The following is a 13186-nucleotide window of genomic DNA, read 5'->3' as shown; positions in this document are numbered from 1 at the left end:
ATTCACCTAGAATTGCGAAATGTTTCTTATCTACTTTGTTATATGAATGGAATGCTTTTTTCTGTCTTAAGCGAAACGTAGCAGAATTTTCGTTATTGAACGTGGCGATTCTTGAGCTTTCAGTAACGATGGTTGTTTGAAAATACATTTATGTTAGATAATTTTGTCTTATTTCATATGGGATTAGTATCCAAGAGATAGGATTAAGATCTAGGATTCTGGATATCCAAGAGTTTTGGCGAGCATTTTTTCTTTTCAAATTAAAATATGGTTGCAATGATGACCTCAATCTGAATTTCAGAACCGAACCGGAGCAAAAGTAAGGATGACGGAATGCCACCACCAGGTACTTACGTTTTCGTATGTATTTGTTGAAGTCATTACCTCTAGTTTATTGTTAGCTTAAAAAAAGTGATTAAATAATTGATCTTCGTTCAGCATTCCAACGACATTCAAAGCAAATTGAGAGTAGATCACGTCCGTCACTCGACTTTCCCTCCGCTGTGCTTGAGGTATGAGGTTTCACATTGCTTTTCACATATCATTATTTCAGACGAAATTCATTGCACGAATATGCGTGCATGCATTTCATTTTTTAGATCTCATGAAACACTAGTTGACACTTTGTGTTTCATTTAAATTGTAACGTGCACAAAATCTATGGGACTCTCATGCACTTATCCGAGCCTATCAGCGGGTCCCCTGTTATTACCGTACCTTTGCGCGCTTCTCTTTTTTTTCTGCAGTCGTCCCCTTCTTACCTCTGCCGTATGTGTATGTTCGTCACTCCTCTCTCTTTCCTCGCTCTCCATTAAACCGCTTCCTGCATCTTTCGTTATCTGCCGATTTTCCGGAAGAGGTCCTACCTCCCGAGTTTCTTGTTGGTCGTTGCCATTGTGTTCCCGCTTTTATGAGCCATTGATTGCCTCCTTAGGCTGAACCTCCGGAATATCCGCAATATCCTGGCGCGTATTAGTGGTTTCTGTTGTAAAAAAGAGTAATTTGAGAGGGAGGATCTGACAAATGAAGAAGTTAAGAGCTATTATGATATTTTTTGAACAAGAAAGGTCTGCGACAAAATTCACGACCTTCACTGCAATGAATCATTTTGATTGAAATGGGAAGTGATGAACTTCAAGCGAACAGGAGTATCTGCGGATTCGATTTGTAGAGCACTGCATGCATGCGTACACGAACACTTGAGGTCTTATTTTCGGTTGAGGACCAGCGTATTCGTGGATGAGAGCTCACCACTATTTTTGCTGACAAAGAATCGAGTGCAGGTCATGCGGAGAGGAAACCGATTTCGAACTCTTCCTCTCCCGTCTCAATTATGAACAGCATAGATTTAGCTTATTATCCGTCGCCTACGGCACTAATCGAGTCGTGCTACATGCGCTGAACTTCGCGATGAGACCAAAGCGTGGAGATTGGTCACGACGTTATGATCAGATCCATACGCCTGCTCTTGTGTCGCTCCCTAATTCGTCCCTCATCGTTGGTACTGAGTGAATTTGCATAAATTTGCGCCTAGACGGCCTTGCACGAAAGGGCAAGAACGCGCTCACCTTGCCTCCCACTCACTCATTGTAGTAAATCCCAGTTCACCTCGGTTAGAACCGTCTTGTCTTTGCCAGCTGGATGCGCTGAGTATCAAGCGGTTTTGATACACGAGTCATCGCATAAACAACCCGGAGGTAATCATTCCAATTTGGGCGGATCCTTGGCATGCACCCGATCCTGTTCTCCTTTTCTAACACTTATTTACTGTCTACGTCATGTGAGCCACAGCATAAATCTCCGCTCTTCTCCTCCATGAATCAGGGAGACCAAGTGAATTCGTATCACAACGTATTTGATATTGCTTAGCAGTAAATAAGTTTGGTTGGGTTCAGTGAGTTGAATGAATTTAGGCAGCTCGAAGAGCATCACTTCATCCAAACACATCACCGCGGACCCTGGAAGCCTCATCATCATGCTCCTCAACATTTGAGGAGGAGCGACAGTTCAGCAGTCCTGTTCGAAGAAGGTTATCCTCGTTTTTTTTTTCGGCTCTACGCTCATTTTTATTTGTTCATTTCGTTGGCGAGTGCCTGATGAAAGTATCCGCTGTTTCAGCTTGATTAATTTGTCATCCATAAGAAGTGAGTATTAGGGAGTGGTGTGAGGAGAACGTTGTCGGAAGCTGTTTTTGTTGCTCTCTTATGTTTTGCTCTCTTCCGTCCAAGGTCTCACGTCTTTTTATTACTCTGATCTCATTTCTTGCATAGTGCTTGAGGTAATCCGATTCATTCCGCTTCCGTGTCAGCGATGTATGTATTTTGGATTCTCTTTTCTTGTACACCTTAGATTTGAAAACACCACATTCGGTTAGATTTGAGGCATTAGAATTCCAGAAAATTAGCTTTGAAAAAAATTGAAAAGATCTTCAAACTCTAAAAAGCTTCATATCAGAGGTCATTTCTACTTAACCAGTACTTTTCGAAGGCAATGATCCCGGAATGTCCCTACATTTCCTGTTCATTCGAAAAAGTGGTGATTAAGCAAGTTTTTGCTTAGGGTGGCTTTATTAATTGCCGTTGTAACTTATCGAGTTAGTTTTTTTGCGCTCAACAAATGTTTGGAGTCTTCCAGAATTTCTCTTTTTTCCGACATCTCCGAAGATCAGTACCTATTTCTCAAACATAACGATCATTAGAGTTCCCGTTAGTCCAACCTTCAAAATACAGACATTTTTATGCTGAAGTCTATGAGTGATTCATATTTCCGGTCCGAAAGCTTTCTGTTTTTCTTATCTAGTCCGTCTAACCGAACTTGTCCAGGATATTCGAGAATGCGCTTGGGAGCACTGAGTCGAATAAGTCGTATATTTCATTATTCCCTTGAATGGCCTGATTTGTGAAACCAAGCAAATAGTGCAAAAGGACCAACACAAGTGGTGTTTCGTTGTCTACCTGCAAACAAACACGTGGAAGAACAAACTCGCTATGATCGCTACGAAAGAACGCTGTGGTAGAGCAGCTAAATATATCCATGTTCTGCTAAAAATGTCCTTAAATTGGCCACTTTTATGTCGGAAAAGAGCAAAGCGTTGGCTTATACCAAATAAAGCATCTGCGCATCAAAAGTGAAAGCATTCGACAAAAGTCAAGGATTTTCAGTAATCCCTGCGTAAGACGCTCGAAATTCATTGATTTCGCCCACTACTACACTACCAGCTCCAATCTTTTGACAGCAAACAATCCACGTTCTTTTCATTTTTCCATTCTTTCCTCTAAACAGTCTTTCATTTGTGATGGCCGTCAATTTTTTTTATACTACAATTCCCTGCAATTGTATTTACAACTGAAAATATACTGAATGTTGTTCGCTACTTTTCGAGTGCACAACGGATTTTCTGGAAAATTATGAATGATTAAATCAAATTCAATCGGACTAGAGACAACCAGAAATCTTCTTTTGTTGAGTAGTTTTTTTTTTGGAAAAAGCTCATTTTTCTGTATTAATTAAAGTAGTAAATAGATTCGAACGAGAAGAAGTTGCTCCCTTAAACTTGCTTTAAACGTCTCCAACTCATATAGTGTAGTTAAAGTAATTTTGTTTTTTTATCACTGATTTTTTACTCACTTCCCTGTAAATTCCTGTAAAATTTCTGCCATTAATCGTCGTCTCTGTGTTAATCACACAAAAAAAGGAAAATATTGACGGATTTCTGGAGACGCAGTCGATCTGTGAAGATTTAAAATTCTCCTCTCGAACATGTTTAAATAATTTAGTGATTGTGTATGATTAGATGAATCGAATTCAAATGTGTTCCTAACGAATGCAACAATGTTTAAAATTTAGGAGATTTAATTCTTGGAGAACTCTAATGCCGAGAATTTGTGAAGCGATTTGTGAGACGAAAATTGAAACAGATTCCGTGCTTTTGACTACTTTGACTACAAATACTGTCGACTACTTATAGCGCCCGTTTCATTACTGCATCCATAAAACACTCAATCAATTAGAGGGCGCGACTAATTTCAGTTGCTTTGTGCATCCTTAAGTACTTGATTTCTGCTAAAAGAACTCGCATAACCACGCTTGTAAAACCGTGGTAACTCAAGAGTTGTCCCTCTTTTTTTTGAAACGCTAACATATTGTTCCTTTGCTATTGAAATCCAACTGGTTGAATTAAAAGCTTTTTTTGTGGAAATGAGTCTTTGTCTTTCTATCAAAGCGAAAAAAAATTGCTTTGTTGGATTATAACAAGAAAATGTCTTGCGAATGTCGGAATGAGATCACGCTTAGGTTTTTTTACGCATCTGCTATCACGTATAAACAAAGAAAATATCTCTAAGTTATTTCTAAGAGCAGTACCATTTACCGAGCTAGTTAAAGGAGACTGAACGGCATTATTCTTATCTTATTTCCCTAATTTTTAGAAGTGTTAAAGTTATAGGTTCTACATTTTAGTCTGCTACTGGATAAATATTCCTTCTCAAACAAGAAGGTTTACTTTGCTTAAATGGGATTTATTTCAAGTTTGCGAGCAACAAACCTACACTTTTATTGTTGCTAATTACTTTCATTCATTCTCTCGTACACAACGCCGATACAACGAAGTGACTATCTCCAATTACTTGTGATTTTGTGTGTATCGTAGTGCATACTTGAGTAAGCTTTTATAGTTAGGCATGGATTAGGGAACATAATGGTGTACAACGAGTATAAACAGTTGGAAGGTGAAGACGAGGACGAAAATGAAGTAAAAGTCGACCGAGCGCTCATCTCACCAACAGAGTTCATTTTACATGCAACTGGCATACTCGATGATGGGTGCGTTACTTTCCTTCGAGACGAATCCACGAATCGAGGGACAACCAAAGGCAATTTCGCCTAATTAAGAACGTAAACTGCGTTAGCAGTTAGAGTACGGCGAATCGTCCACAGCTTTCATTGAGCGTGAACTTATGAAAAATATAATTCTTTTTTTTTCAGAGTTGTTGACGTGAGCGACCACAAAACATGCGCGCTGCTGATGACGAGAATGAAAGAGGCAAATCGACAACCATCGCCGAGTCAGTGAGTCGAAAATATTTGCACTAGAGTCTTAAAGAATACGTTGGGTAGTGAGAATGTAGACCGAGAACCTGGAGGATCGTCTCTATTAAACAGATAGAGTTTCAGGATTGTCTGTACTTGTTTTCCAGGTCCAACTGTTATTAGTTGGATGTAGAACTCTTTTCCCTCTACCAGAATTTGCGTATAGAAGATTAAGAGAGCACCTTAACTCTGTACTGCTTGGCTGCACACGCGAACTTCCTGGTTTACTAAGAATGTGACTTTTTTTCTTTTCTTTCCCAAATTTAGTTTACTTTATTTGTTTTCAATCTGTTCAAGCATTCAATTTGCGTGAACTTTCTTCTTTTGTTGATGTTTCAAATGGAACAGCAAAGTTCCTCCTGCATACCTGCTCCTTCATCCTACTAAAGACTGTTGCTCTTCTCTTTCCTAGGAAGAAAAGTAAAAAAAGTATATTTTTAAAATTTTCTTCGAGTTCATGTGCTCTTTATGTGGAGCGAGTCTCTAACGGACGAATGTTGCGCTGGTTTTTCAGCGTTGGCGGACTAAGTGTAGTCATACAGAGTAGGCAGTTGTGCATAAAGATATGTGGGAAACATTTTAGACCACTGAAAAATTCTTTTTCTCTATGAAAGAAGCTTAAAATTTAGCTTAAATAGTGATATTTTATCCAATGAACTTTTATTTTGGACTTTTAATGGAGACTGAAGAAATTTCATTTCTGTATGTTACAATTATATAATTTATTGGGTAATTGAGCATTGTTGATCAATTTTCACCATGTTAACCTTTTTGCCGAAATGTCACTTGCTCAAGTTAATTGTCATTTTGAAAAGGTGACTACTATAATTAAAAACACTTTTTTTTTCAAAAATATAAGTGAAGTACCGTATGAGTGAAGTACCGCACGTTTTCAGGATGATCTCCCTCAATGCTTCTACGTTGAAACGAAATTCTTCACAATAGAATTTTTAGGAGAAAAAGTTGAGATATGGGAAGAAATACAACATTTCACTTTTCGTTATTCTTTTTCTCTCAAAATTCTTCTCCTGGCTCTTTTTTATGCTAATGACTGAACGCTGGCATATTTATGTTTAAAATAACGATGTATATGAGCTTTGTTCACAGTGCAGTCCGCTTTTCACTACATAGTAGCGATGTCACTTTTTCTGACGAGCATTTTTCGCGTGCTCAAGACGCGAGGATATACATACGTAAGTCCGACCCGCTCCCTTCAGCACATCTGTGACAATTCTTCCCGCTTTTTTTCCCGAGAACTAGCTCATTCTTGAAATTGCGGAGGAGAATGTTTCTTTTTTTTCGAGTTACTCTGAGTTTTAGTGTCAAGTTTTAAATTTTGAGATCTTTTAAGTTTTTTAGTTCTAAATTTTTTTACACTTCACTAACAGAATTCCTGTGGAAATATACCAGAAAATTGGAACTTTAACAAAGCAGTTCCTAGAGATTTCACAAAATTCCATACGAATAACGGGAAATTTTATCTCGTAAGTAGAAAATGCGTTTTTTTTGATTGTTGGTGAAGTCCAAATGTAAATAATTATTTTGCTATAGTCAGAATGTATGTGTGGCGGAAACATAAGGCCTTATTCACTTTACAGATTGAGGACAACGTTTTGGGAGATTTTCCAAAGAAAATCACCAGACAGAGGCTGTCAACCACATCGTACATCGTGACAGAGTAATTAAATTGCATTGAGTTTCTATCAACATTCGACATTAAAAAGACCTCGGTGTGAGAAAACTGTCATTCATAGGTTCTTATTAGTGCACTTTGTAATAATTAAATCTACTATTTGCGTTAAGGCCAGCTACAGAGCGTCAACAACTTTGTTCGTCTTACAATTACATTTTATTATTTTACAACGAAGACTTTTATATAAAATTTTGTATGTTTGGATGTATCAAAAATCTCTACAATTCTCTATTGCATGTACAGCAGCAATAAAAATAGGATCAGGGACAGGGAATATTCCGACGGAATTCACAAGGCGATCTAGAATTTCTGAATAAACACCTGCGTAGTTCTGATTCTTTGAATTTGCATCTGTTGTTTATTACATAAAACTGGATCGATGTCTCTTCTTATAATCGTTCTGCTCATTTTCCTCCCTCCATATTCTAGGATTTAGTTCTGGGGTTCTCTCTTAAACTGTTACACTGATGTATGGGTGCCATCCTCCAGTATTTTTGTCATGAAATGGTGACCGAGGGCACTAATTAGTTGTGATGAAACTCTATACTTTATTGTGCAGCTACACGTTAGACTGTTTACTTGAAGGCACTGAGACAACGCGTGGTGTTCTCTTCCAAGCTCTTTCACGAAACGATTTTTGACCTTCAATCGTTCCGAAAACGGTCGACGATTTCAGCGATCGAGAACAAAGTGAGGAGGTGGCCGAGTCGCATAATGGCGGCGTTGAAGGAGCGTTTAGAAGAGCCGGCATCAATTATGGATGGAGGTGCTCGCGCGACGCCTTCGTTCAGCTAAACATCGTTCATGCTCCCGCTTCAAGTGCCACTTGCTCGCTCGATCCCTATTTTATTGTACGGTGGCCCACCTCATTATGCCTCAGCCTGCTCGTCTTTCGTCGTAAATATGCGCATCCATGTCTTACATGGCATCGCCGCCGTAGCGAACGACCCAGCCTTCGGACTAGTGGGCATCCCGAAATTGTTGTATGTCCTCGCGCAAACCAAAAAACCAACTGATTTTCTTTCTCGTTCCATACCATCCTGTACCATACTGTACTTAAACGTGTTTTCCTTGTTTTCATAGCCAACTGCAAGAAGAAAATGAAGACGATAGGTTCGGCTTGATCCTCCGAATCTTCTTGCTCTGGACTCGTCAGGATGTATGGAGTAGTGAATTCTGAGGATGCGTTTTGCTGCCTTAGTTTTTGTGCATAGAAGCCTTTCTTGGTTTTGAGGTGCACCTGTACCTATGGAAATATGTTTTTATATGTACATATAATGTATATTTACGTAATTTTGACATACGTATTGTCTTACTTTTCACTATTTTTGCGAATCCACTCATTTCTGATTAGAAGTCTCCTATTTATTATTTATGTTGTGAAACTATGGGATATATACTTGTTCTTATCTAAGCTGGACTCAGTTTTCTACAGGCTTTTCTTAGCTAGGATCCACGGAAAAATTACCTTTGCGTAATTGTGCTGTTGTACGCACTACCATATCCGGCTCTATTAGAGTTCGTCCAGCTCCAAATTCACAGTTCTTTTGTAACCAAAGAAAATTCCATTACTAAAACACTACCATCATTCTATCATTGTATTATTACTAATATTAATATGAATATCACAGAGCAGTTACCCATGCGTCATATTTTGATATTGTTCAACTCTATCTCAGTGCCAGAATACCTATTTGTTTTGATTCAAACCCACTTTTGAGTGGTACATCATAGTCACCATGGTATTTGGCTGCGGTGATTCCAATTCGCAGGGGCGAGTGTAGAGTAATCGGAAGAGGTAGAGGTCCGCTGTGGTCGCCTCGTCGATGGTTCAAAAACGCCCTAGTGCTAACCAACCCTTTCATCCCTCCGTGGTCGATAGATTGGTACCAGACTTGTCGGGGAGGATAGAAACACTGACTTGACACATCGGCTAGCCTCCGCAAGTCATTGTATAGGCCAGCTACACGTTCGTGAACCTCAAACGTTTCTGAATTGAAGTGAACGTGGTGGCGGATCACAAGCGGATTGATTAACGCCAAAATATTATCATTTTATTATTGTATTATTACTAGCATTAATATTAATATCACAGAGCAGTTAGCAGCCAGAGATTCATCCTTTATTCTTTTTTATTCCAATTCATTAGCACAAGGTAAACTGAATGTTGGAAATTATCTGATGAGATTTTATTAGTTGTCATTTTGTGTAGCAAGCTGAACCAATCTGTGTTATCTCACACACAACGTCAGTTCAAGTTGGTTGAGATCTCTAAAGCACTTGATTGAAAATGTTTTACGATATTAAGTGAAAAATAAAACTATTCGAAATAAACTGGGCAACTGACGTTGTTTGTTCATAATCACACTTATAATTATCCTGTTACAAATTATTGAAGAATTTGAAAGAATCATTTTGCGTAAGAATCCCGATGATCTCTGTAATAGACTCATCCAATATTATTTATTTTTCCCCCTTAATCACTTTTTTATGGACGTGGCGTCAGCTTTCAAAAATTTACGTTTACATTTAAAATGTGCGGAGGGAATTTGCGATTTTTGACACTCATCCTCCACTATACGAACGAAAAAATGTTTTGCAGTAAGTATGACGACACAAATTACGTTGATTCTCCAAAAATGTTTTTAACTTGACGATTTGTTTTTTGACGAAAAGGAGCAAAATCCTGTAAGTTCATGATACAGTGAAAAAATTCAAACATTTTTGCAGTCTAAAATCTACAAACTACAACAAAATTCGATGAATAGTCTCACAACAGTACTGAAACAAATGTGGTTCTCCCTGAAAGGTAGTTTTTTAAGATTTCCTTGAATGTTGGAAATTTTCGAGAATGGTTGGTATGGCAGCTATCTCTTTTTCTGTTATCAATCATGTGACATGAAGCCGAAAGGCCATAAAGATGTACCTGAAAAAATTCCCCCTTAGGATTTGTGTATGTGAGTTTTAATCGCTTTTGAAGTGACCTACGTTAGATCCAATCCGGATTTTCCTTACATACATATTTCAGGAGCGAAAAGACACACAAAAAGGTTACACAAATCGAAATACACCGAGTATGCAACGTTGTGGTTGAAAAGAGCCAGTTAGCTGTTAGCCACTACCGCAGCGTTTAACTTATAACTCATTCCGATGAGACTCATCGTTTCCTACGGTTATCACATATTCCTAGAGGGAATCAGCGGCAGGAACCACCTCTTGAGTACCAACAGATCTTCACGTGGAAAACTGAGGCAGATGAGAGAAAATTTAAGTCAATCGAGGTTGCATATTCCACTTTTCACATACAAAGTGTGTTCAAGACTGTGAAATAGAACTTACCGTTTGCTTCCTGGCTTTGAACTAACTCCATCCAATTATCGTACATCAATGCTTAGATAAATGTCAACAAAGATGTTGAAAAACTTTTATGCTTGGTTAGACTCAATGTTGAGTTTCCGTGCAATCTCCGCCCACTCTTGAAAGTTATTAGGAAATATGTTTTCACCTTTGTCTGCGTATTTATGAATAGCTAATAAGACTTGAAGTAAATTTACGGTATAGTAGTTGAGCGATACGGTAAGTATGATTTCCAGATGACCGTCTATGTCAAGAATTGATATCTTTCCCGCTTTGAAAGTGTTTTTTTTTCTCGATTTTTCGGATGTGATGAACATTAGGGCGGATTACTATGTATAACGAAGCGTTCTGGATTAGCGTGAAATGATCTCACGAGAGGTCCTATCAACTACTCTATGAGGCGAACGAATTATCTACCTGCCACGAGAACTACGGGAGTTTTCTTAGCAAAAAAAAATTAATTGCAGATTTTTTTCTTTTTGTTATGACTCGGACAAAACACGGTTTTCCTTTTTTTGCACCATTCGAATATGTAGATAAATAAGTAAACAAATAAATAAATAATCTAATTTGAAGCGCTCACATGGCATATTTATTTCGTTGGTGTCTAAGCTGTCTAAACGAAGACGCTCCGATTACCTCATCCGTTCATCTGTACTCCATATCCTGGGCATAGTGTAATTAGCTGGACATTTCGACGTTGCATTGCCTCTAAACAAAGCTCTAACTCATTAACCATGTGCGTTGCTCCGAGCTGTTCTTCCAAGGATAACGTTTCACGTTCTTCGGTTTTCCCAGCAAAAATTGAGCACAGGGATTGTAATTTTGATGTTAGTGTAGTGTTAATTTATTTAGTTAATTATTGATTAAAGAATTGTCTACTATAAAGTACAATTTTGTTATTTAAAAAAATACCAACAGCATTTTCCGTTTGCTTTCAATGAACTTCTCCAAGTCGGAGTCGTGTTTTGTTCTCGAGAGGCTGAACGTAAATAAACATAGTCTTTTATTTCAAACAAAAAAGTACTGAGGATGCAAGCAGCGCCTTGATAACCTCTTCATAGTTTCTTTTCTGTCCTTCAGTACAGAGTAGTAAGATTAATATCGTACATTTGAAGTAGTCTCGCTCCATTTTTATGGCTGCACCTCTAAAACAGCATTTTCACCCGCTCATTATTCCCTTTTACAATAGATAGAGATTACCCGAGTCCAGAATTCCAGAATTAGTAGGTGGAGGAGGTGAGGATATGAAAAGTAGCTCAAAATGTTGATTTGCACCTTCTTCGTTACTAGTTACTTCTGGTAAAATTGGACCATGAATGGAATGATTACTTATGTAGGTGGGAGAATGACAGAAATGGATCATCCTGTTCCACTTTTTTTTTAACTCAAAGCCTTCGTCGTAGCTTTCATATTATCAAAGGAGCTGGAAAGAAGCATTGTTAATGACACAGTTCGAGGAGGGAATTAATTAAATTGACGCCTTTTTTATCGTGTAAATAAAAGTGCACAATTCATTTATCGTTGTTTTACGGTCGTTTTTTTAGTTATCCGCGTATCTTCAAGAAAATGAGGAGAAATCATTGTTATTTGTTTGACTACTACAAAATTAAAGGAACGAACAAGTTGTTATATTATTCAATTTATTGGTAGTTATATTGTAAGAAGAATACAATTCATTGTAGTCACGTTTACGTTACTTTGCTAGTGTATGGAAAAAAAATTATAGAATTAGTTGTGCCAGCGTCATACAATATCCATATTGCAAAAAAAAAGAGAAGGGACTATTTCAATTTGACTATACGGTAATATGCTACGAATGAAAATTATCCGTGGTTCCACAGCAAGCAGTTCTGGTTATTATTTTGTAGCGTTGCTATGTAATTAAAATTACTCCCATATTCTTAGTCTTTATGTTCAAACGATTCATTCAAAAATTAATTTATACAATATCGATTTGAAATAATCAGTTTTAATTATGTGATCTATCAACCGATAGAGATTTTTGCGATTATCACCTGTTAACTGAAGGATTTCTCCTCATTTTTAAATTCAACTGCTTACATTCCTAAATTTATACTTCAGCCAGTAAACTCTAACTCACACATCACGAAAAATACATAATTAGGTTTCATTAGATTTTTTTATCGGATTTAATCAAAGAGAATTCATATCTCTCTTTATTCGTTTGCCCATTCATCCAAAGTACCTTCGTCTAGAATAATTCCCACTTGGATAGATTGTCTGGAGAAAAAAAATCGTTCTCATGTGGAATTACACACTCATTAAGTGTATAGTGGAGGAAAGAAATGGTAGGATTTCCCATCGAAACGATGCGAAGTGCACATGAGAATAGAAGAAAATTGATGAATTTTGAAGAATTTTATCAGGATGGATCTCCTTCCTCTCTCTCTGTTTTCCCATTATTTTGTGTCATTTAAAATAAAAAGTAATTCTCGCAAACTACGTTTATTTTACTTTAGGATGGTTTTTATTTTGAGAAATTCTCTTTTTGGGTTTTTACCGATCAAAAGGTTTCTTCGCAAATCTTATGGTTGTTGTTGAACCTTTTGCGCATAAATAATTATTTAAGTGGAACCCGATTGAAGCTGAAGAAGTGCTAATGTGATTTTGCCATGAACTTTTGCGTAAATGTTAAGTGTTATGTGTTCGCCTACACATACATATCTTCAAATTAATTAATTTTTATTAGACTTGTCATTTGTTTCTCAAGTGTTGTTCTTTTACGAATAACTCCAAAAAGTTTTTTTTTTTCAAAAAAGGAAACAGTGGATTTTTTTTCATTTTTATTAATCTATAACGATGAGGTCAATTGTAACATTCGTTGATAAACCGAAATGAAGCAATGCAATGTGCAGGTGATCCGTTTCCAGATTTTGCCGAGAGGTTTAGTGTTTTTTCAAAAAAGAAGAAATTGCAGTGATATTCCCCTGTTAATCAGCTGTTTTATGCTGCAACCATCACGTTCCTCATATTTCAATGATCCATACCGGCTCCGCTGCACAGCATTGCTTGATTGAAGGAATT

At 37.5% G+C, this 13186-nt stretch overlaps 1 protein-coding gene across 3 annotated transcripts in view; it reads left to right on the top strand.

The window, feature by feature from the left end:
- RB195_026047 (uncharacterized protein) overlaps nucleotides 1-7422 on the top strand; it is a gene marked incomplete at both ends in the record, with an annotated part of 31646 nt that extends 24224 nt beyond the window's left edge. For 2 of the 3 annotated variants that reach the window (XM_064214422.1, XM_064214421.1), the window contains 4 exons: nucleotides 302-346; nucleotides 439-512; nucleotides 1914-2029; nucleotides 4984-5071. In XM_064214422.1, coding sequence (XP_064070302.1) covers nucleotides 302-346; nucleotides 439-512; nucleotides 1914-2029; nucleotides 4984-5071 — 323 coding nt within the window. Of the gene's footprint in view, nucleotides 1-301; nucleotides 347-438; nucleotides 513-1913; nucleotides 2030-4983; nucleotides 5072-7340 lie in introns of those variants that run through there. The other variant, XM_064214420.1, reaches the window with a different exon arrangement.
- Nucleotides 7423-13186: the final 5764 nt, after the last annotated feature.

This window comes from Necator americanus, chromosome X (assembly GCF_031761385.1).
Source record: "Necator americanus strain Aroian chromosome X, whole genome shotgun sequence".
NCBI lineage: Eukaryota > Metazoa > Nematoda > Chromadorea > Rhabditida > Ancylostomatidae > Necator > Necator americanus.
Note: the sequence above shows the minus strand (reverse complement) of the source record. Positions and strands in the feature narration are given on the sequence as shown.